This window comes from Aythya fuligula, chromosome 20 (genome assembly GCF_009819795.1).
Source record: "Aythya fuligula isolate bAytFul2 chromosome 20, bAytFul2.pri, whole genome shotgun sequence".
NCBI lineage: Eukaryota > Metazoa > Chordata > Aves > Anseriformes > Anatidae > Aythya > Aythya fuligula.
The window spans coordinates 642,152-667,388 of NC_045578.1; the positions used below are offsets into that span (position 1 = coordinate 642,152).

The 25,237-nt window shown below is 45.1% G+C and overlaps 1 protein-coding gene across 1 annotated transcript in view; it reads right to left on the bottom strand.

Moving 5' to 3' along the window:
• TSPOAP1 (TSPO associated protein 1) overlaps nucleotides 1-25,237 on the bottom strand; it is a 69,758-nt gene that overhangs the window by 12,863 nt on the left and 31,658 nt on the right. The window contains exons 12-26 of the mRNA XM_032201132.1: nucleotides 24,375-24,395; nucleotides 21,020-21,203; nucleotides 20,433-20,653; nucleotides 17,873-17,982; nucleotides 16,229-16,338; nucleotides 14,022-14,837; nucleotides 13,346-13,497; nucleotides 11,957-12,547; nucleotides 9,112-9,414; nucleotides 8,616-8,795; nucleotides 4,092-5,216; nucleotides 3,374-3,500; nucleotides 3,070-3,221; nucleotides 2,718-2,886; nucleotides 158-229 (exon numbers count right to left, since the gene is read on the bottom strand). Of these exons, the coding sequence (XP_032057023.1) occupies nucleotides 158-229; nucleotides 2,718-2,886; nucleotides 3,070-3,221; nucleotides 3,374-3,500; nucleotides 4,092-5,216; nucleotides 8,616-8,795; nucleotides 9,112-9,414; nucleotides 11,957-12,547; nucleotides 13,346-13,497; nucleotides 14,022-14,837; nucleotides 16,229-16,338; nucleotides 17,873-17,982; nucleotides 20,433-20,653; nucleotides 21,020-21,203; nucleotides 24,375-24,395 (4,333 nt within the window). The remainder of the gene's footprint in view (nucleotides 1-157; nucleotides 230-2,717; nucleotides 2,887-3,069; nucleotides 3,222-3,373; nucleotides 3,501-4,091; nucleotides 5,217-8,615; nucleotides 8,796-9,111; nucleotides 9,415-11,956; nucleotides 12,548-13,345; nucleotides 13,498-14,021; nucleotides 14,838-16,228; nucleotides 16,339-17,872; nucleotides 17,983-20,432; nucleotides 20,654-21,019; nucleotides 21,204-24,374; nucleotides 24,396-25,237) is intronic.

Genomic DNA, 25,237 nt, shown 5'->3' on the forward strand with positions numbered 1-25,237 from the left:
GTTGTTAAAAAAACTTAACATCAGCAGGGATGGAATCTCTTTCCACTTCCTAGCAGTCGTACAAACATCTGAGGGTCCTGTAAGCAAGCAGTAAAAATTCAATGCAGTCTGTAATCCTATTGCAAAAAACAAAGAGGAAGCAGTGGGTGACACAGACCTTTCTTGGAGCGTCTGGGTTTTGGAGGAGGGACGGTTTGGCGGCGTGGAGGTGGAGAAAATGTGCCATTTCCTTAATAAAAACCCAAAAAAAAAGCAAATAAATAGACAAGAGAAACAGACAGTGAATGGAAAGTGAAAAGCATCTTGAAGAGTGAACAGGCAACAGAGTGGCATGACACGCTTCCCCTGGGAAGCAGACACTGTGATTTCTGTGCACAAGGCCCCAATCTCTATTTATTGCATGTGGACTCAGACGAGGCATGATCCACATCCTAGATATATACAGAATTCCACATTGTATTTTTGCCCTTAATTGACGCCACAGTACACATCCGACAAACTTTGCCACTTAGCTGCATTTTATCTTTCAGAAGCAGCACCACAAAGATAAAATAAAGCCTTTGTACCATTAATACCTGAAAAATGCCAGGTGAAGTGAATCCCATCAGCTCAAGTGGGAAGGGATCTTGGGATGTCTCTTGTTAAAACTTCTGAACAAAACAGGGTCAATACTGGATTTGGACCAGGCTGCTCAAGGCTTTGCCTCACTGGGTCTTGAAAAACTCTTAGGACAGGGATTCCCCCACCTCTTGAGTCCTGTACCAATGCTTATTTATCCTCATAGTGAGAGATCTGTTTCTTTTATTTGGTCAAAACTCTCAATCAATTATTATTTTCCCTTTTCCTTCAGCCATGCAGTACCATGAACTGCCTGGTTGTGCCTGCTTGCTAACCTCTTTTAAGGTGCTAGAGGGCTGTCAGAAGTCATTCTTCACATACCCCAAGCCTTCTCTTCTCCTAGCTAAACAAGCCACAATTCCTCAGCCTCTCATTGTACACAATGTTCAAACACATCCACTGCCCCTGTATGGCTCTTCAATGCTTGAACATGTCCCTTGAAGTTCCAGAAAAGGGAGGATTTCTATAGAAGCCAGCACATACATCCCTAGAGAAGTCCCCAGCTGAGCCTGCCGGAGTACCCAGACCAATCCCTTAGAGGCATTCCCTCAATTACCAGGCTGTAATACCGGTTTACAGCAGCAGGAAAACTGGGGCACTTACAGCCCAGCTGTGTAAGGGAACAAGGTTTACCATCTCTGCACACACCCCCACATATCTTTTTCACTATCCCCACTGGATACTTTCCAAAGTGGATTTGGAAACTTTCAAATCCACTATGTTTCATGCAGTCTCAGAGCTATTAAGGTTTTTATTCTGAGAGGACGCAACAGGGGAGGGAACAGAGAGCCCTGTACATCCAGATAGGTACAAAGCCCACCACAGGCATCAAATCACCTCTGGGTACCAGGGAATAAATTCAAGAGAAACATTATGAATGTTCCAGGGGTGGAAAAAAGCCTCAGTAAAATCTCTGCTCCCCGTAGACATGAGAGGGGCCAACAGACACAAACCTACCAAAAAGCACACAGCCACAAAGTGAAAGCAACTGCCTCCAAGTCCTGTGCTCCTGAGGACTCACCTTCCAGAGACCCACATTTAGCAGTTGGGCATGGTTAGACCCTTAGTCTCAAGGGCTGGACAATAGGTCTCAATGCAGGGGAACAGAAACAAGTTTGATCGCTTCTTTTTCATTTTTCCTTGACTGCCTGTGAGAACAGCTCAGTCCTTTGCCACCCCAAGCACCCAAAAACCCCATACGTGTGCTGTTTCAGCCTGCTGAACCCGTGAGGAAAAGGTGGCTAGCCAAAACGCAAATTTCCTCTCGTTTTAACAAGTGGAAAAGGTCAAAGAATCATCACTGGTAGCAGACAGTACAAAAACAAGCACGGAATGAGACGGGGGAATAAAAGCCAGACAGGTGGGACACAATGTTGACAGCAGTCTCAGGGCAGCTCACAGCCCTGCAACTGCAGTCTAACCCAGCCCAAGCAGTAATAGCTGCAAATCCCAGGGAAGATTCCTCTCCTCTCTCTGAACATGAGTGGAAAGAAACAGGAAAGCCTCTGCAGTGCGTAAACCACTGAACCATGTACTTCAGGGAGTGAGAAACAGCCCACGGACCAGGGTCTACCCATTGTACACTCTTGCCTGACTGCCTTGCTGTCTCAAACCCTTCCTACCATTCACTATGAGTCTCTGCCCATCTTCCTCCTTTCCCACATTGAAAATTCTGTCACCTAAGAGCCTACAGGCTCATTTACAAACTCACAAAACAAGGGAGAGCACAAAAGTGAAAACTGTGTTCACAAACTTCAGCTGAACTACAAACTTTTGTTCCTCCTCCTCTACTGCGGATCAGCTTCACCAGCTTCTGTGTGGAGTTCAAAAACACAACACTTCAAGCACTGGACCAACTCAAGCAGCTGCAAATGCAGCTCTGGGCAGTGGTGTCCCGCTCTAGAATCTGGTATGAACCAAGATCTCAGACATCCCTACTTGCCACTGCTGTAGCCACTAAACAAGCATTCAGATCCTGGGGATGAGCCATTCTGGTGGGCTGCATTGGCCACAAAACTTGACAGCACAACTGAGCTTTCTACAGTTCAGCAAGGACACATGAGGGCAATAGCACAACACACATAAAGGAGATACAGTACCTATGCTCTCCATTGGCGTGTCGGCAGGAAGGAACCCTTGCTTTAGCAGCTGCCTCTTGATTTCATTATTCTCCACCTGGATTTCAGATACCATGTTACATGGAATGTAACCTTCTCTTCCTGCACATTCACCCCTGTAAAAGCCATCAGCATCCTTGTCTCCACACACCTGCAAGGTAAAAGACAGGCCAAGGACTGTTTACACTACAGGGACCAAGACACAAAGACAACAGAGGAAGGGAATCTAAGGAAACTCCCAAGATGAGGAAGCTCCACTTCCCAAAGTTTATGCTGTCCCTGGAACAAGAGTTGGCTCCATATAGAGTAGATGTTCACTAAGATCTGCTCCTACCTTCAGGATCTGCCCCTCCTTAAATGGGAGCTCCTCTTCTGCTGCATCAGGGTTAGGAGACATAGAAACAGGATCATAGTCAAAGAGGGCCACAAATATTCTAATGCCATCATCTTTAACAGCAGTTGCTGATGCAGCACTTCTTGGAGGACCTGGAAGTAGTCAGGTGACACACCAGATATAATGTAAGCACCATTTCCCTGCCATAGACCTGCATGGCTAAAATACTATTAGCCTCCCCCATGCAATTTCCAACAGCCTCCCCCTCTTCTGCTGCATGACTCTCCCCTCCTTCCCCACTCACCTGGACTAGAGAGCAAAGGTTTCTGCATTTGACTTCTTCTTACACTCCTGTTCCCTCTTCTGCTGGGAGCCTGCCAGGCAGCTGAGCCAGACAGCTCCTGGCCCCTAGGATCTTTATTACCAGATGCCTGCAACAGGAACCACCAGAGAGTTAGTAGCAGCCTCTGCTTTCCAACTCATGTGAACAGTGCTCAGCCTAAATGCACTCCACAAAGCGCAGTGCATCCAAATGCAACATTCCTCTTCAGGGACACTCTAGAGCTGAAAATACTATGGGAGGTGGAAAAGAGAACTAAATACAGGCAAACACCCAGCCTGACAACGGGGATGCAAGGACGCAGGAAAGGGCATTTCAAATGAAGGCAATGACACTACAGTCATCATCTACACAAAGTTTTCACAAATCAGCTTATTTCACCAGGGATTCTCATTTGAGTCCCACAGCCTCCTGCTATAGGTAGGAAGACCCAGTGCGAAAAGGAATACTGCATCGGTGACACTCAGTCATTTAGCAGGAAAAGCAGAAGCAGCTAATACAAGAAAAGGCACGAAGCAGCACAGAACTACAAAATCTCCCAGATATTCTTCCAGATGGTCCTACAGGGTCCTTTTTCTGGACAACACTGAACAAAGCAAGATACAGGCAGGCCAGGGAAGCAGAAGGGAAGCTAACGCCACTGCAAGCTGCTTCAAAACCAGAATAGGAAAAGTCACCCAACCCTTTTGTGCAAGGAGGTGCTACGTATCCCCTTCCAAGGATGTTCGAGCCTCCTTCTCCAGACAGGTGACTTACAGTCCAGGTCCCAGCCCTGCTCCTCAGAGCTGCTCTCACACCTCAGTGCCTCCTTCTCCTGGCAGAAGAATTGCAGGTGGTGGTTTGGATATCCTGCCCACTCCATGTCCCGCTCTTCCAACATCTCCAGCCTGGTCAGGTCCCTTCTGCCATCCATGTGGACAACCTCAGATTGACTGGAGCAATCACTCCAATCCCCCGCACAGCTCTGGGACCTTTCTGGCCACAGCCTGCTCTCAGGGGGGGATGCACAGGTTGAATCCTGATCGTCTTCAGTGTCGTATTCAACATCTATTTCCAGGCTCCTGGGGCTGGAGCAGAGTGCTGCTGCCAAAGCACGTTCTCCAAACCCTGAAACCACTGCTTTCTTGTGGTTTCTTCGTGAGGTTCCTTGTCTGGCTCGATTGTACACATCAAACCCCTCCTTACCACCAGCGCTGCTCACAATGTTCAGCTCTTCCCTGAGGCTAGGAGCTCTGTACAATCCACTTCCCATCTGGCTGCAGTTGCCCAGCAGATGACTGCAATGCTCTGAGAGATCATTCTGTCTCTTCCTACCCATCTCAGGCCGACTCCAGATCTTCTCTTGATAGTTGTTTCCCTTCTTGCTCTGAGTGGGGATTGCCCCAGTCCCAGGCTTTGGATCATTCTCCTGGTAGCCCCGGTTCCAGTTTGCCCTTTTCTGACTCCAGCCCAGAGGCTCAAACCCAGGGCTCTCATGGTCAGCATCCCCTCTGCTCTCCTTAACAGTACACTCATCCCATGGGGTCTCAGCGGACAGATCTGGGGAAGAATCACTACCATCTGCCTTTAGAAATGGCTCCTGGATGCTGAGTGGCTTCTCGGTCCTTCCTGCATGGTAGGTAGGCATTTCCAAGGAGTCTTGAACATTTGCCTTTTCCTCCATAACACCCTTCTCATCCTCATCTTCATCCTCATCCTCAGTCACTTCAGGGATGCTAAACAATTTCTTGCTGTGGTTCTTCTGAAGTGGGAGCTCTAGTATCTTCTCTAGAATCTCCTCATCGCTGTCAGTATCACAAAGATCCATCTGTACCCAGCCCCCGAGAAAAGCAACAGCCAGGACAAGCAAAGGAAAAAAAGAGAGGAAATACACATTAAAAAGAGAGACAGGGTTACAGTGGATTCCCTCCCAGCACAGCGGTATGAAGCAGCGACTGTGGTCTGCAGAGAAGCAAGGGTAGGAAGCAAACAATAGCAATGGGTCTTCTGGCAAAGGCAATCAGATGAATTAGCAATGCAGCAGAAAGCAAGAAAGGCATGGATGAGCTCCCTCCCGGGCTCTGCCTCTGCACAAACAACTGTCTGCAACACCCTCCATCCTGCCTGCTGGACTCCCCACAGCTCCAGCATCCCCAGTCTAGGATGACGGGCCAGGAGCAACACAGATCCTCCGTAGTTGCTCACTGCACGTTGGAGCTGGTCTGCTTCCACCCTCCACAGGGACCAGTCTCACAGCCTGTGCCCACACAAGGACCCAGAGTCCTCCCTTATCTCTCTGTCCTCACACTGGAACATAAGGAAGTGACCCTGTATAGCAGGACAACTTGAAGATGTTTCTGCTATAAAGCACCTTCCCCAAGCCTTTCCTCTCATCTGTCAAGGTCCAGCTCTACAGCAGTTTGTCTCTAAATCCAGGTTAATGCAGCATTGCCATGAATATACATGAAAGTCCTTTATATCAATGGGGTTGTGCATACTTCTATCTCACTTGCAATCTGGGAAAGAGTCTACCAGCTCACACAAAACTTTTGGAAAAACATTGAATTTTAGAACTTGTTTTGGATCAACTGTGTAAGTTATGTTTTGCCTTTTACTACATTTATAGTAAAATAAAAGGGTAGAATCCTGGAAACATAGCATAATTTAACTTAGAAGATATGTCTGGAGGTCTCTGGTCCAACTTCCCTGATAATTTTTACCATGACTTTCTAAAAACATTTATAAGTACTTAACAAAGCATATGCAGATATTGATGTTTTAAGCTACAGCCACAAGCCTGGCCATGCAGAGATAATTAAAAACTGAACCACGACAGGGTGAAAAGGCAGTTGTAAGCTGCCTATTGACCACTTCAACCTCCATAACTTTTTCCAAGCAAAAGCTGGTCTTGAATCATATTTAGAATGGGTTAGAAGGGACCTCCAGAGGTGTCTAGTGCAATCTCCTACTTGCAATCAGGACTGTTACAAAGACTATAGCAGTGTTTTGCTTAGCTGAGGCTGGAAAACAACAAAGAACGGAACTCCTGCACCTCTGACCCATGAGATCCATCCCAGGGCTGCATCACCTTCCTAGGAAGGAAGTCTGTACTTATGTCCAACATGAGCCAAACTGCAGCTCATGGCTGTTGCCTGTTTCTTTATTATTTGCCACCCTTTGACTTTGGCTTTCTCCTCCTTGTAATCATCCTTCAAATGGTTGCAACCAGCTACTAGACCTCCCTTTAGCCTCCTCTTTGCCAGACCAAACAAGCTCAGCTTCCTAGAACTCTGCATACGATGAGCATTCAAGGCCCTACTTTGTTAGCACAAATTAGTAACATGCTAATTTATAAATGCAACCATAAAAAACAGTCTAGTAAGACATTTACAAAACTGGGGCCTTTGCTTTTGAGTTTTAATATAATAAATGGTTTCTAGCAAGTTGAAGCTGCAGCTATGCAAGTGTGAGCTTCCACATCAAGACAAAAGGAATCCAGGGACTCAGAAAACAAAAATATTGAAGAAAAACACTGTTTCGTATTTGAAAGAAGTAGAATAATGAAATTCTGTAACATGAGAAGGGTCTGGGACTTTGTAGTCCATTAATAATAAAGAAGAAAGTTAAACACCATAACCGAGGTTACACTTTTAAAATCAGAACCCCTCCATTCTTTTATCCCACAAACCCTGAGTCAGCTGAGGAGACCTGAAACAACCCAGGACATTACTAAATATGCAGAAGCCTAGAAAATAGGCCTGCCGAGGCTTGGCCCAACTTCAGCCATCATCTTCCTCTACATTACAAAACAGTGTAGTGAGCTCTGTGCCCTAGATCTTCCTTCCCCCTGATGCCTCCTACCCATTCAGCATCTTGTCACACTCATGTCATCAACTCTGCATTGCCAGAACAGAAAACAATCACTTTACCAGGTCAAGAAGCACCAGTTTGCTCAACCCCTCGGAGTGTGCATGTTGTTTTTTTTTTTTTTGGTAGTTCTTTGTCAGGGGAAAACAAACAAACAAACAAATACACTTTCAGGCTAATAAAATGTCCAGGAAAAGGTGACTAGTAATGGTGTTTCTAGCTGTTCTCATTTCCCCTTTTTCTCCTTCCAGGGAAACTGTTTTTATCCCTTTTTTTTTTTTTCCTAGCACAATCTAGAGCTTCAACACGTTCTTCCCAGGGAGCCCAGGTCTCCAGCCACCAGGTTCCTGACACACTGCCCTGTAGGTCCACCCTCCCCACCAAAGCAGAACCCCCTTCAAAAGGGGAAAAAGCAGCAGATTTACTCCAGATTCATTGCAATTTCTGCTGCTGTCTATTTAATGCTCAGCAGATCCATCCCATCTGTGCTGCAGGCTATGAGCCACACAGTTCAGCATCGGTGAACTACAACTGTTCTTTGATCACATGAAAGAAATAAGGGTGTTTCTTGCAATACAGGAAGATCACATTTCCTGCAAATCTTTCTAATTTCTCAGTTATCCAGCCTTAATACCATCCCTCATGCGCATTCATTTCAACTGTCATAATTTGTATGATTATATATCCCTTCCCAGTCATGCAGTTTTAAGCACATTTCCTGATGCAGATGCATTGTAACACTCCAGCTAGCTTTAACTGTTTGAACTCGTAACATGAATAAATTATTGCTCATAATTTAACTTAAGCAGTATTTTCTCACTTGTAACATCTGAATTGCAAAACCATTGCACTGCTCCTGCATGCAATCCTTCCATTCAGAGAACACCAAGGTTTAAACAAAATCATCTGCACGACATGATTCATGTTCAGGAGTGTGTGCAGGACTAAGGCCAAAATATTACATGACCATTTTCCCTTTGGAGGGATGGTGGATTGCTACAGAATCTATAGATGGGTGGACTTTACAGACTCCTTCGTGCTCACTGTTTCCATCTACATTAAGAACTTGGTCAATACAATTGATTTTTCACCCTGGGCTCTGAAGTTCACATTACATCGTGTGTTCTTCCAACTACTTAAACCACGGACAAATTTATTACATATAAACACTCTCCCCTCTCATGAAGAACTTGTATTTTAGCAGCTTAAAGACAATGCTGGGAGTAAAAGCAGAGCATGCAGGAACTTAGCCAAGCACTACTGAGAGTGCTGGAACCAGACCAGCACCTTCTCCTGTGAGCTGATGACATGGGATGGCTGCACTGGCACTCCCCACAAGCATCACTCTGCTACAGGTTACCTTTTCTCCATTCTCCCTGTAAAAGGGCTCTCTTGAATCCCATTTCTTCTCTTCCAGAGCTTCTGAGGACAGTTCATCTTCTTCCTCTTCTTCCAAAATATCTGAAAGGTCCGAACTACGGTTGTGCTCAGCAAAAAGCGTAAGCTGTCGTCTTCCTATTTCAGACAGTTTTTCTTCTTGCTGTGGAAAAACAAAACCAATTTCAATCCTCTCAGGCATCCTCTCTATTTCAGCAATAAAGTAGTATTTTACTTTTATTCTCTCATACACATGCAGTTAAAGTGTGTTAAGAAATAAATTGGACAGCACCCAGTGCAGCAATTGGCACGTGCACACACAAACGTGCATGAATACACAAAACTGACAGACACTTTATAACATGCAAAGAATGGTACAGCTTAAGACTGTAAAAGAAAGAAAAAAGAAAAAAAAAGATATCAAATATAATCTATATCCCCCTCCATAGGCAGAAATTTGACCAAGGTACAAAACAAACCTCTCTTTTCACTCTGGACATTTCTTTCATCACCTCCTTGCCAGGGGACAACCTCAGGAACTCCTGGCAGCTGCTCCCACCTGTGGTTGCATCTCGGGAGGTGCCCTCTGTCCTGTCAGCCTGGCCTGGGGCGGGCACAGGCTCTGGGCTCAAGTGCTTCTCCTTTGTCTCTCTCTCTCTTTCAGTACTGGAACTTTTTAGTGGCTCTTCCACAGAGCATGTACAGCAGGTCTCCATATGTATCTTCAGGCTACTGTTAGATGGGGTCTCTAGCTCAGGTGCTTTGGTTACAGATTGTTCCATCTGGGAAACAAACCAAAAAAAAGGCATCACCAGGATAACAGCATCGTCTGCAGGACCTTCCTGCGCACCCCCCAGTGCATGCTCTATTTCTACTCTTCTGCAAAGGACCCCTCAAGGACAATTTGAGAAGTTCAACCTTGGCCTGCTTGCCAGCAGTTCTGAGGTGAATGACACCAGTCTGCTGCACCCCCCACCCAGCCCTTTCTTGGCAGGGAGCAAAAAGAAACCTGGGGGAAATGTCATCCAATACTTGTGAACCAAAAGGGGACCCTTAACCCCACTACTCTGTCTGAAATACCATGTGTTCGGTGTCCTCGGTGCATGAAGATTTTGGCAGTCAATTTTGTATCATAGAAGGCTGGCCTGTACTGGAACAAACTCCTCCTTAGAGTTACCTGAAGGTGGGCCCTTCCACTACAGCACTGTGCTTTGCACCTGTGCAAGTCCAGCCACCTCATATGTCACATACAGGCCACAGAAGCATATCAACAAATAGTTTTAGAGCAGCAAGAACAAGATGAGCCCAACCCATACAACCAGGCCATTTCCCATTCCGCTGTTCCAGAGGAACATCCTGAGCACTAGCTTGTAGGTTAGCTTGAGCTGGAGGTGAGGACACTATCCCAGCACTTCCTGGAGCTGGTAAGTGCTGTGAAGAAAATGGGATTCTGTGAAGAATATAGACAGAGAGTACAGCTGCACAAACAGGAACAAGGAGGGTAAATCAGGCAGGCCTTTATCAGCCATCTCCTTTGCTAACTGTTCATCTAAAAAAGGTAGCCTATCTCCTCTGCATTTTGCAACGAAGTACAGTTTTGTCCTTATGTACCAGACACACTTAGCAAATATTCACAGGATCAGACTCCAAAGGAGATTTAGACACTGCAGCACCTAGTTTCTAAATGCCCCCTGAGTTTAGGCAAAAGCTAGGCAGGTCTGGATCTCATATTTAATCTGACAGCTAGACTCCTTCTGCCCTGCTTCTTTTTGTTGACAGCTGCGTGAAGACAGACAGTTTGTACTGGGCATCCCAGTACCAGAAGGACATAGAACTACCAGAGTGAGTTCAGAGGAGGGCTACAAAGATGATGAGAGGACTGGAGCATCTGTCGCACAAGGACAGGCTGAAAGAGCTGGGTCTGTTAGCCTCTAAAAGAGGAGACTGAGGGGAGACCTCATCAGTGTGTATAAATATCTGAGGGGAGGGTGTCAAGAGGATGGAGCCGGTCTCTTTTCAGTTGTGCCCAGTGACAGGACGAGAGGCAACGGGCACAAACTGAAGCACAGGAGCTCTGGCTTCTGAGAGGGTACTTCTTTACTGGAGTGGGGGGAGGGAGGTGACAGAGCGCTGGAACAGATTGCCCAGAGAGGTGGTGGAGTCTCTTTCTCTGGAGATATTCAAAACCCACCTGGATGCCATCTTGTGCAACGTGCTCTAGGTAAACCTGCTTGGGAGAGGGGTTAGACTAGATGATCTTCAGAGGTCCCTTCCAACCCTAGTCATTCTGTGATTCTATGACACAGTGTACTGGTTTCAGTTAGAACAGAATTAATTTTCTTCCTAGTAGCTGGTGGAATGCTGTGTTTTGGCTTAGGATGAGAAGAGTGCTGATAACACCCCGATGTTTTAATTGTTGCAGAGCAGTGCTTATACCAAGCCAAGGACATCTCAGCCTTTCGCTCTGTCCTGCCAACAGGCAGGCTGGGGTTGCAGTAAGAGCTGGGAGGGGACAAACCCAGGACAGGTGACCCAAACTAGCCAAAGGGGTATTCCATAGCATCTGACGTCAGGCTAAACAATACATAGGGGTGGCTAGCTGGGGGGAGGGGGCCAAACTGCTCGGGGTTAGGCTGGGCATCGGTCAGCGGGTGGTGAGCAATTGCATTGTGCACCACTTGTTTGTACATATTTTTATTACTTTCCTATTATCACCATTGTATTATTATTATTATTATTGTTGTTGTTATTATTATTTTTGTTATTATTATTTTCCTGTCTTATTAAACTGTCTTTATCTCAACTCAGGGGCTTCACTTTCCATTTCTCTCCCCTGTCCCAGAGAGGGAGGGGGGAGGGTGAGCGAACGGCTGTGTGGTGTTTAGCTGCCGGCCGGGTTAAACCACAACACACAGCTACATCACTGGGCAGTGCCCCTTCTTGCTACAGGGCTTAGTCTGCCTTGCACAAGTCCACCCAATTGGAGAAGATTCTTGGAAGTCAAAGACAACAGCAATGCCTGACTAACACCGACATGAAAAACAGTAGGAACATCCTTTTCACCATCCAAGCCCAAGGAGTTCTTGCTTTCGTAACTCTACTCATGCTCTGGTTGCACACATGCAATCAAGTAGTGAGGTTCTTCTGCTCTTGCAGGTACACAACAGCAGCCAATGCTGTTTCCTGGTTTGCCAACCACTGGACGATGGCCCAAACAAAACAGTGCATCACAACAGGAGAAAGACAAACAGCAGCACGTCATTCCATTCCCCAAAATGATTCATTCTCCTTCCTAGCACATGAGGCACGAGACATTAAGCTTACCTTCACCTCTGTCCGTTTGTCTGAGCTTTTCAATTCTGCTTCCTTTGAAGAGCCAGGCTCTGTGCCCTCACCAGGGAACACTGTGCTGCCAGCTTGCTGAGGAGGCACAGTCAGACATTTCTTGTCTTGTGCATCGCCTGATCCCTCTGGGAAAGTGTCTATGGTGTGCACCAACGAAGTACTGGGAGAGTAGAGGTGCAGTGGTGAGGAGGCTTTCTCTGGCAGAGATCGTGCTGAGCCATCGTGGCTGGAAGAAAGATCAGTCAATTTGGCATCTGAGATATCAGTGGAAACTTGTTGAAGCAGGAGTGCCACTGTCTGGTGCATGGGTGGGCTGCGTGCAGACAGAGAGCCCCTAGGATCTCTGCAGGGTAGTCTAGAGGTAAAAGTAGTAGAAACAGCAGAATCTGAATTTGAAGAGTGACGAGATGTTCTCAGCAAGACTGAGGAAATCTGGGCTGGAACTGAATCTACTGACTCTCCATACAGAGACATTGTTCTCACAGAAACTTCCCGGCACACCTGGAACATTTGAAGCTGGGACAAGTCCACAAGAATGCTCCCAGCTGTTGGAGAAGTAACTTCTATTGCCTGCAAGCAAAGAACCATGAAGCAGTTATTTATTGTGCCCAGTTCAGCCTTTCTGAGAATGGTAGCTCCTGAAACCAAAGTTAACAAGTGTCCCCTAACAGTAAAGAGAAAGTCACAGCTTTTGGGTATAACATCACTGGCAAAGATGAGTTATTAACTTTCCTGGGGCTTATTGGCAGCACCATGGTGAGGCAGCACCATTATGCCTCTTCCCCACCCATGTTTCAGGTGGGCACACCACAAACATGGTAAAAGGAAGACACCGTAATGCTGGGATAAAAAACATACATGAAAGACAGTCCACAGAAAGGAACTGTTACTATGTTCTGAAGAGACTGGAATCAAATTAACAAGCTAAGCACCCATATGAGGAATGATGAAACTCCCTACTGATGCCACCACAAAGCAATTTAACCATTCTGCAGTTACTGGGTCTCCACTTGGGATCCCACAAATCTGGATCTGCCCTAAGTTACCAACCTGCAGTAAAGTTAGCCCCTGTGCACTATGCTAATGAAGTATTAATCAGAAAAGTCCCTTCCCAGTAGAAAAAAAAAATCCTCCCTTTTTAGAGCATGATCCTTTTTCTCCACTTCTCATGAATACACAAAGTACCTCTCAGTCCTGCCCAGGTCACAGGAGCACCACAGTGACATTAACACTCATCACATGCCTGACTTGTACAGTCAGTGGCTGCTTTCGATGTCTTGAAGCTCTGAGGTTGCCCCGTTGACCCTGCACCAGACCCCAGCCACCCACCTGCACAAACATCAGCCTTGCACAGTATCAGCTCCATACCTTCTGTCCGTCCGCGTACACAGCGTAACCAGTGACTCGAACTCCGTTGGAAGATCCTTCGGCATCAATAGTGACAGGTAACCAGCTGATAACTAGGATACCTGGCGAGGGACCAGCTTCTACCTGGACATCCAGAGGAGCATCAGGCGTACCTTTGAGAAAACAAACAGACTTTTGTCTTGCTTACCTCACTACAGCATAACACTAAATTAAACCCCTGTTTGTATCAAAAAGAAAACTCTCACACCAGACTCATCACTGAAGAACCCCAAGCCTTGGGAAGCGCAAGACAAAACCAGAGCAAATAAGGTGCTCTTGTTCTGTGAAAACATTAATGCACAGAAAACAAAACTTTGCAAAAGTAGCTGAGGCCAAGATGCAGCAACCCTTAGAGCAAGGTAAGTGCAGGTCACAGCAAAACAGATTGTCCATGTCCCAAGAGGCATGCTGCTCAAATCAGCAAAGGGGATGTCTTCTCAGAGCAAATGAAAACAGAAGTAATAAATTCTTAAAATAAGAGAACAAAACATTAAGACAAAACAGTACAGCATCTCACACCTCAGATCCTAATAAACCTTGCTTCCCTTTACTCCAAGGTTTCACAGCAAAGTTCAGACAGAACTCTCTTCCCCAAGCACTTCCTGCACAGTGGCATTGGGCATGACTGCTCTGATACCTGCTAGTGGGGTAGTGAAGTGTATCACAGCTGAGTTCTGCTCCTGCCCCTCTGGGACCTCTTCCCAAGGAGTTTTCAAGGGTCGGGCTTCCAGCTTGGCAACATACTGAGTGCTTGGCTGCAGGTTGCGGAAAGCATACCAGTAGACCCCTGGTTTTGTTATGTCACATTCCTCCCCATTGAGATACACTGCATGGTTATAATTGCTGTTGCAGGGAAGCCATGTGACTTCTGCTGATGTGGCAGTGACGCTTCTGACTTTCAGCATAGTTGGTGCCAAACAAATATCTTGCCCCACAAAGAAAGTGCATCGCAGTTTATCGGAACTGCCTTGCTCTGTCACGCTCTGCACAGACACACGGTAAGCCTTCGTCTTTAAATCCAGCTTTTCAATCACTGTTTTGGTCTGAAAGCCACTCTTCACATTTTGACGTAGCTCTTCATCCACATAGATATTGTAGCTTTGTATGTCTGGGCAGCCAGTCGGCAAAAGTGGTGGTTCCCAGCCTACAACTATGCTTCTGGCAAGCTGCTTGATCAAAGTCAGTTTTCTTGGGTAAGGCACTGCTGTGTGACTAACAGCTTCCTCCTGGTCTCCTTCTGCTCTACTGACCAACGGACTGATGCTACTCTCTTCAATGGAGAAATCACTCTTATCTCCACTGCTGGTGCTTGCACTGACAAAACTTTTCTCTTGGTATGAACTATGGGTGAGATCATTCAGCTCCGAAGGCAGAAACGTCATGAGGTCATCATCTGAAATTCGCTCAACAAAATTGGAGGGGACCAGCCCTCGCCGGCCATCCATCAGCTCCCCTAAACAAAAAACAGGAAACCTGTTACCACTGCACCTACCATTCAACCTTCCAACTCATCTGTGAAGACAATGTGACAATTTCTATGCTAGGTCATAACTGCACTGCAGTCAGGAATGAAAAAAGCTCTGGGATGTTATCCCTGGGCAAGTTTGCTCCATTTCCTACAGCTGCTCCTGTTACATCCCAATGTCCACAGTGAGATAACTCACTGTGAGATAACTACACACTTCAGAGTCAACTAACCACAGAGTGTTTTTTGTAATTAAGGGTTAAGCTTAAGGGTTTTTCCTACTTCATTATTCTCTTGTTCTTCCTCACAGCTTTTTTTTACTAACTTAAATGTCTTTTTCTATTTTTCACAAACTATGCAAGCTATTTTATGTCTTCTCCCGGCCAAACAGTTTTGGTTTTCACAGTACTTCCCCATGGAATTCCATTTATCCAGTTCTGTATTCAGTTCTGGCCTTCTTTTTAGTTCCCTCCTTTGCTATGCTAGCTTTTGTAATAAAGATGTCCCAAAAGGACACATGGGGATGACTGATACCACAGCATCTAAGTGCAAGAACCATCAAATCAGTATTAAATGAACACTGTATAGGGACTGAACCTACTTTCAAATTCTACCTACAGCAAATCAACTGAACGCAGGGAAAGAAAAAAAAAAAAAAAAAAAAAAAAAGTAAAGAATAATCTTTTTATTCTTTAAACAATAAATAAATAAATACATGAGAAGCTTGGAAATAGAAAGAAAGAAACAGACAGTCAAAGAGTAAGCAGTGCAACATGGCATGCATTTGCCTCAGCTCTTGCAAAGCACCTGAATAAATCAGGTCCCTATATCCCCATAAGTATGTCAACTCGACAAAGAAATTTCACTACAATTTACAGTCCAGAATTCTTTGTTTCAATTCCATCCACCCATTAGTCAACAAGAACCATGGTTTCAAAGGTGCCAAAAGAGAAGCACACTGTATAACACCAAACAGTATAAAGACTGTGGTTTAGACTGCTTAGCTTACACCTTACTATGCCCAAAAGAGCAAGAGGTGATCAAGACTATCAACTGCCTGTGGTCCCTGGCTCAGTAGGCAGACACTGGAAAGAGGATAAGAGACCACCTGCAGAAGGCACCCATAGGTTAAACTTGGTCCTCTCCATGGAAAGTAATGGCAAAACTCTCACTGAATTCACCAGACCAGGATTTCACATTTTAGACGTTAATCATGATGCAAATAAACTCTTTTCCAACAGAACCTGCTCTTCCCACTAGCAAACTGGCTTTGGACAGGAAACATTTATCTTGAGCTTTTAAGATTCACTAATTTATTTTTTTTATGGGATCAAATCTCCACAGCAGTTCAGTCACATTCCACTGCCACTAGAACACACCTTCAAAGAAGCCATCTTCATCCATGTCTCCATAGATGTAAATATACTCTCCAGCGGTCAGTGGAAGTTCTGCCTCTGGATTTTCATTAGGTCCATCAAATGGATTGTAGCTGAAATAGTCACAAAACAAAACCTTACTTCATACAGCAACTTTCATAGCAACACCTTCAAGCTATGCTGTTAGAACAGCTTACATTTTAGCTGCACCCACCTTTTGTAAGCAGCAAATTCCACAAAGGTCAAGCCTCCAGCTTATGCTTTTCTATATAACCAACATTATATTGCTCCATGTTCAAATAGCAGCTAGGAGTGCTTTGTTGAGTGGCAGAAGAGATGTCTTTTGACTTCTGAAGTAACAGATCAGAGTGACTCAAGAAAGTGTTTTAAAAAGATTTGATTTACCTGAGTGCCTGCTGTTCTCCAGATGATATCAACTGAATAAGTTTTAGGATTCTGCATTTTTGAATTAGACATCCTTAGATTCACCTGCACTCTTAACTCTTATGTACAGTTCTCTACATTTCATGCACATAACTGCTTCGAATCAAAGCTCCTCAAACATGTAAAGCATGCTTTACCAGCCATACAACTGTCGGGGATAAGCACAGCAAAGAATCTCAAAATTCCCATGTTTCAAACCCTAAGAATGAGCTGATTTGTGCAGAATGTTATATATGAATGAAAAAAAGGTTTCTAGCCTTCGTAATTACCCAGTCCTTAGGATCCAAGTTGTCAAGAACCAACTCCCAGTGCTGTAACTCCACATTTTAAATGGCAGTCCAAAAGTACATTAAATTGTTAAATAAATGCATTGGTGATAGTATTTGGGCTCCAGATAGTTCTAAGTTACCTACCCACAAGCCGATCAGAGAGCCTAGTAGAGGAAAAAGCCTCATAAAGAAACTTGTAAGAATCTACTGCCAATTTCTGCTCTTCAGTCATTATAATGGTTTCCAGCATGCTGTAGCAATGCTATCCTTTCTGAGCTGAGCAAGACCTTATGGGCACAGGACTAGGACATGAACACACAGGTCATATTTGATCTACTCCTAACAAGTGTAGAATCATCTCAGTTCTTCTCCTTCCAGTCCACAGTCTAAAAGCTGAATCATATGCCAACATTCTTGGAACTGAAACGAGGGACTTGGCTTTGACCATAGCAACTCAATGGACAGCAAAAATGAACTGGAAAATCTGGTGTTATTCTTTCCTTCTTCAGTATTACATTGTTTTTAGTAACAACCATAAAGATTTCAGCCAAAACTCAATTCAGGAATTCTGTGCTGAAGTTTTCTTAATTGTTGGAATAAGATTTTCTTGGAGAAGGCTACACAATTCTCTAAAAATCAGACCAAGGAATGGGTCAATTCAGAACTCAATTTTCCATCCAAAATCATTTTCAAAAGAAAAATTTCAACCAGTGCTGCTTGCTGAATAGCTAACGAGCTTGCTATATTTTTGTTATGCTGAATGCACAGGCTTTGCATGTGGAAGAAATGCAAGTCACCAAAAAAAAGTCCAACAGATGAGTCAGGTACATGGTTGAACCTGACAGCTATCCTTAACAGTGGTTCATGTCATAGATCAGGGTAAACTAGGCAAGTGTGAGATAACCTGTCTAACCTTAATGAGGTGACACGTTACCTGTATCGAGCCAGGAAGACCTGGAGCTTTGCAGGGCCTTGGCTACCTGTCTCTGGCATTAGAGAGATGCTGTCAACATCCAGTTCTTCCATTTCACTCGCTGTGTCCACCTAAAAAAAAAAAACATTAAAGATGAAGGATTAGATATGGTCAAAATCAGAATGAAGGAATACTCAAAAGGTACCAACAGTAGTGAACAAGTCCTCTAAGCAGATGTATGTGGTGAGTTTGGCCAGTTTGGGCTAAGGATTGGTCTGGAAGAATGATTTTTAGGGTGAAAAGGTAGTACTAAGAATGACAGCTCCAAGCTGCAGTTTCAATGGTTGCAAAACATTGCAAAAACTCCTTGCCCAGGCAGGTGATGCAACCTTGGGAGAGGTTTCCACAGAGCTGGTGGATCTCCCATTGCTGAAGCCTCAGCTAGGTAAAGCCATGGCCTCACTGAGCCAGTGTTGGTGGGCAGTCCCACTATGAGTAGGAAATTAGACTTGAAATTCTGGAAGTCCCTTCCACTGTACATATCTCCAATGCAGTAAATTCACTTCCTCCTATCTCTGTGACCCTGTATGAAATACAAATGGTAATGGCATCCAGGTGGGTTTTGAATGTCTCCAGAGAAGGAGACTCCACAGTCTCCCTGGGCAACCTGTCCCAGTGCTCTGTCACCCTCCCAGTAAAGATGTGCCCCCTCATATAGAGCCAGAACCTCCTGTGCTTCAGTTTGTGCCCGTTGCCTCTCGTCCTGTCACTGGGCACAATTGAAAAGAGACCGGCTCCATCCTCTTGACACCCTCCCCTCAGATATTTATACACATTGATGAGGTCTCCCCTCAGTCTCCTCTTCTCCATGCTAAACAGACCCAGTTCTCTCAGCCTGTCCTTGTATGACAGATGCTCCAGTCCTCTAATCACCTTCATAGCCCTCCTCTGAGCTCTGGTACTTCTACGTCCCTCCAGTACTGGGGAGCCCAGAACTGAGCACAACACTCCACGTGTGGCCTCACCAGGGCTGAGCAGAAGGACAGGATCACCTCCCTTGACCTGCTGGCAACACGCTTCTGAATGCAGCCCAGCATCCCCTCAGCCTTCTTGGCCACAAGGGCACATTACTGCCTCCCAGTCAGCCTGCTGTCCACCAGGACTCCCAGGTCCCTCTCTGCAGAGCTGCTCTCCAGCAGGTCAGCCCCCAGCCTGTGCTGGTGCTTGGGGTTATTCCTCCCTAGGTGCAGGGCCCTGCACATGCCCTCATTGAACTTCATGAGGTTCCTCTTGGCCCAGCCCTCCAGCCTGTTGAGGTCCCTCTGAATGGCAGCACAGCCCTCTGGGGTATCAGCCACTCCTCCCAGCTTCGTGTAATCTGCAAACCTGCTGAGGGTGCCCTCCGTTCCTTTATCCAGGACAAAGGAACTTGCTGATGGGCAAGTTGAACAGCACTGGACCCAGTACTGACCCCTGGGGGACACCACTAGCTACAGGTCTCCAACTAGACTGCACCACTGAGTGCAACCCTCTGAGCTCTGCCATCCAGCCAATTGTTAATCCGCTTCACTGTCCACTCATCTAGGCTGCACTTCCTGAACTTGTCTATGAAGATGTTTTGGGAGACATTGAACAGTAATTACACTGAACAATAGTAATTTCTCCCACCACAGAACCGATAGTAGTCAGATATATGTTCCTTTCTAGGTGTGACCATCACTTTATTACTAAAGATGACAACTTCTCAGACCTTACACAGTGGTGGGCACTGCTTGGCACACCAACTTAATGGGCTCTGTAGCTCAAGACTTTAACATCCTCCACATGTATAATGTGGCACTCCATGTAGCCTCCAAAGTTTTAGCCGTTCAGTAAACATCAGTGAACCAAGAGACCAAGAGCTGCCTCCTACACCATCACACCCAGCCCCACTCACAACACTAGCTTACCCTAAATTGTCGTATCAGTGAGTATGAAAGACTGCTTAAATGAACCCTGTAATACTACATAAGAGCTCCTGGGGAAGAGAAGAAACCGCCATCTATGGTATCTTGGTGACACAAATAGGCAAAGCCTATTAACTTCACCCCCTTGCTAGCACAAACTCAGCATCTTGGTGTATTATGTATCATGGTGTATTAGAACAAGTAAAACTAGTACTCCTAAGAGAACAAGCAAAGAAGCTTGAGTCCCTCATTTACAGCTTAGGGACAAAAATAGTTTGGGCATAGTCCCTCAGCATGCTGAAAGTAACAGTCTGTAAACTTTATGCTTGCAACCATGGCTGAGGCTTAACCAGAGCTTCCCCACACTTCTTACCATATGACCTCCCCACTTGCCTCCTTCTCCAAGCCCACAGTACTCTGTCTAGTCAGTTGATTCCTTCCTAAACTGCAGTAATATGCACAAATGAGCACTGCAGACATGGGCATCCAAGACCTTCCTACGGGTTTTCTCATTTTGCTACAGTTTTCTTCAGTCAGCCAGAGGGAACAAATGCAACACCAGGAAATACAGGGCTCTCTGCAATGCATTTCTTGGCTTAGAAAGGACAGGTCCGAGAGGGGACTCCCATACTGACCTCTGGAGTTGGGCAGGATTTTGGACTGTTCTGCATGGATTCTGATTTTGAAGAGCTCGACTGAGATTCAACTTTTTTGGCTTGTTTCTGAGAACCAGTAGCAGAAACTGGGGAGCCAACAGCAGCATCAGGAACCCGCTGTGATGACTCCAACTCATCAGTCCCTTCATTGTGAACCTTCTTTGTGCTTTGATGAGTAAGCAATGCAGGACCAGTTGAATCTGCAATAAAATAACCTATCCATTACTTTTAGCCGCAGTCAGAATACAAGATCAAAAGTGAGTATCACAGTGAGCAAACACCCTTTAGAGCAGCTCATGTCTCAGTAAGTGCAATTCATTTAACCGTGCAACAGACTGGGCACCCTGCACTCTATTTGGTCAGAGAAGCACCAAGTTGTCTCCGTGACTACAAAATGAATTTTGGTTATTTACGAGAGAAAGAGAGATACAGACTGAGATCCCAGAAGCTGATACAGACCGAGATCCCCAAAACACATTTGCATTATTTTCTTTACACCTTTCCACTTACACAAATAATGACACATTTATCAAAACAACCACAGGCCAGGCATCTCCAGCAATTACCTTTCTCCCAGTGGAGCTGTGGGCTAGAGCTGCACAGTGCAAGAGGAAGCTCAGAAGTCACCAGTGTAGAGGTGAGAAGGTCAATTTTTCCTGTTTGAAGTCGGAATTGTTTGAGTTCCTGAGACAGGAGGCTGAACTGCTCTGTTTGATTGCGGCACTGGTCTTCTAGATCTTTCACCCGGGCCTGACAGGAGAGACACAAGATGAGGCACAAACCTACATTAAAATCATCACTGAGGCTCCAAATAGCATTTGTCTTTGCTACAACTCTTCAGAAACTGAGTGGGTCTCAGACTGCAAAGACCTAACTGTATGCCCTGCCCAGGAATGGTCAATAGCAATTGGAAGCTCTGCACCTAGAGTGTCTTCGAAAACCTGAGACTCCTTATCTATTAGGAGACTGACTACAAGATCAATTAGGAATTATCCCTGAAATGTTGAGTTTGAACATTAATGTCCTATCCAAGACTTGCACAAGAAAGGATGTGATGAGTCAAAGATAAGTAAGTTTTGGAAAGAAAAAGGCTGAGATAGCTTTGCACGTTTCTTAGGGCATTAATATCATGTCTGCAAAAGGAATTGCTCTCCCAGTGCTCTATTTCCTCCATCACCCCAGAAGCTCCAGGAAGCTCCCACAACCTTACCACGGCCTCCCCACAAGCTGTTCTGGGCATGACTTCCAGACACTAGGAAGGGCACAGAGCACTATCACCGTGGCCCGTGCTGCAGAATGTTGGCGTGATGCCGGCAGCCCACAGGGTTTGCCACCAGGTCCTATAGGGATGACTTGCTCCATGAAAATGCATGCTGAGTACAAGAAAGCTGCATCGCAACGGGATGATATGCAGGGGAACATTGGGGAAATACTGTGCAAAGTATGAGAAATACTCATTCCTTCAGCTTAAGACTACACTGCTAGGTAAGCATTTTTATCTTTTTTATATAGTGTTCTCTTTCTACCATCTCTATATCTTCCCATTCCAAAATATTGCCAAGTCTTGGCTGTCCTTACACATCCCCACACCCTCCCTAGCTGCAGGCATATTCCCAGGAGAGCACAACTGCTCCTTTCTCTCTCCTCTCTCTTGCCACCATGTAGTAGCTTAGTGTGGCTTCCTAGACAGTTTTCCTGTGTAGACCTTGCTCACGCCCTTCAAGTAATAAGAAGACACACAGTATTGGTGCTAGATGCAAATTTCTCATCACAAATTCTTCAACTGAGATCACGCAGAAGATATTTCATTTGGCATCAGTGCATCTGGCTGAGGCACAGGCTCTGTGCGAGGTGACATTTGCTCAATCAATCTCTTCAAAATTTTTCATTCTATGAAACGTTTTTGAAATGTCTTTTTCTCCTTCCAACTCAAAAATTAAATCATGCTTTTGAAATGCTCTAGGAGACAGAAAGTCTGTTTCTAAGAAGCTCTAAAAGTAACAGTTTTGACCTGGATAAATCTTTCTTTCTGGTCTCAGAGTACTGCAAAATCTTTCTGTCCCACTCCTTACCAATTTCCAAGTGTACATTCATTTTTATTTTAGAATAAAACACGTGTTTTAAACTTGTCAGTTTTATAATTTGTTTCCTGTCAAGTAGCTAGGAATTCTCAGTCTTCAAGTGAAGCCTGGTGAAGTCTGAAGTGTGGCAAGGAGTAACTGTCCCTGTAATGAAAGAGATTATTACACGCCACAAGCAACTTTCAGAAGCGTCTGCAATTCTCTGCTTGCTCAGTCAACCCCCTGTCACTGAGGTCATGTTGTACAGGATTCCTCCGCAACACAATACATGTAAATGCCTCTTAGCAGGCTACTCACAGAGGTTCGCATGTAGCTAGGCAAGCAGCATGTTTCCAGGGCAGTGCTAGGAAGCTGCGGGATAAGGAAGAGGAACCCATGGACAAGGTCAAGAGCTGCAGAGAACGAGCAAGAACCAAGCCCCAGACACAGAAGAGACAGAAGTCTTTTGTGTCTATGCATCTATGCTTATCCCAAAAGGGGAAGAAAGATGAGCCACACACCAACCTGAGACTGAATAGTGGGATTACCAGAAAAGGCTGCAAGAGCAGGGAGCAGTGCTTGGAGGGATCACGTTGACCAATTCAGGAACTGACCACCAATTTCAGGAAACAATTTCCCTCACTGAGCTAGACCTAACCACTACCAGCTCAGCCCTGTCCTCTTAGATACTCTCTTTGGCTGCTTTGTTACAATTCTTCTCCTGCAAAGGATGTTCCCCCATCCAGACATCCTTTGCTACCTTTCTCCATATCTTCTGCTACCTGTTTTGGGGATCAGAGAATCATGATTTAGGTGTAAGAGGACTCTGGAGGTTTGCAGTCCAACCTCTTGCTCAAAGCAGGACTAACTCCAAACTTAACATTGGGATTAAAGGAACATCTGTAACTCCACATAGATGTGGGTGCTACTTCTACAGAAAGTGGGCATACCCTGATGTCCTCAGGCTTTCTTCGGAAAAGAAAATAATTCCCTTTCTAAAAGTTCCCAACACTGTATTTGCCTTTAAGACCAGTATTATGAAGAGAGATGACATTTTATTTATAAAAGAGATGCTTCAAAATCTGCCTTTCCTGTCACAACTGGTAACTGAGAGCCCATGCTGCACATTTTTGGTAACGGCTGCGTCTCCTCCATGGGCATACCTTTGCCCAATCAGTGCTGTCATTGATCTCCCCACTACCCATGAGACCTTCTCACTGATTTTTGCAGTCAGATTTGAAGGTGACTGCCAAAATCTGTTCTCTGTCAGGTACAAACTCCATCACTTCAGTAGAAACCCTTATTCCAAATCTTTTGTCAATACGCCAACCAGCACAGCTCCCAGACTATAATACTTCACTAATTACTACCTCTTCTGTAAAAATTACTATTCACAATCTCTGCTTCCTGTCTTCCAACCAATTACAAAGCCAGCAGGTATTATTCTTTATGACTCTTTCGCTTGCAATGTTGTTGCCATTGCTTTTGGTTTTGAAGGAAATGCCTTCCTCTTGGACTGCAAGTAGTTGCCCAAAGACCTTGTCTTGTGTTGACATACAAGGTCAAAGACAAGGACCTTGTATGTGATGTATGGAGAAGGTGCACAGTTGGACAAATTTGAAAGATATGGAAAAGTCCAATAAAAGCTCAAAATTCTAATTGGTTGAGAAAGCAAAGCATTTAAACAGAAAAGCAGCTGCTCTATCAAACTCCTAGTGGCAGCTTCTTTAATTATATTTATTTCTTAAAGGTGACACTCTTGCAATCTTTTCCAGAGTATAGTTAAAACAGAAATATCAAGCAACTGTCAAAGCCAGGACAGAGGAGAAGAATGTCCTGCTTGACAGGATTATTGTAGTACCTGCATGCAATCCAAAGTACTCTGGTAGCAAGGAGAAAAGCAAAAAGAGATATAAAACCAAATCAGCAGTTACACTAGCCAAAAATTAACAACCTGCAAAGATAACCCAACCCTCAGTTTGAATGAGATTTGTTTCTCACCAACTTTGTGTCCATCTTGTCCCATACAGAGATCCCCACCTCTATGCAATCATCTGCTTGCTGAACAAAAGCCAAATCCCCAATACCAATTGCACGAACAAGGTAGCCATGCACATTTTGAGGGCCTCCAAATCACAGTAAGATCTGAACAAATGAGTTTAAGTGCTAAATTTCAAGCTTTCTTTTCCCAGCACATTGCAACCATCCCTACCTACCACACAATGGATTGTTTGTGCACAGACTCCCCAGGTCTGAGACCAAGGAGTGCTGGGAATCAAAGCCCAGTTCAGAATGTGGCTTTGACACAATTTCAAGCAGCAGACAGACCGCTCAGTCATGCACCCTGCTCCTAAGTCAGGGAAAACAAGCCAATTTGAGCCAGGTTTACTGCATTTCCCTACAAATTTCTGCACTGGATACTTGAAAGCAGGCTGTTGCCTTTGGTATCAATGAAGTACAAAAGGCATTTGACACTTTGTCCCATGCACATCAGAAAAACTACTAAATTCCTTCGTCACCGTGACCATACCCCTCAAGGTTTTCTTTCTAAGCAGAGTTGGTCATTCTGTGCATAGCATTTCCTCACACAGAAATGACCCCATACCTCTACTTATCCCCATCACTTCCCTATTACAGAGCTACACAGTAGTTGAAGATGGAAAGCAGCTCTGGAGATCATTTAGTCCAATCCCCTCAGCTCAAAGCAGAGTCAGCTAAAGTAGG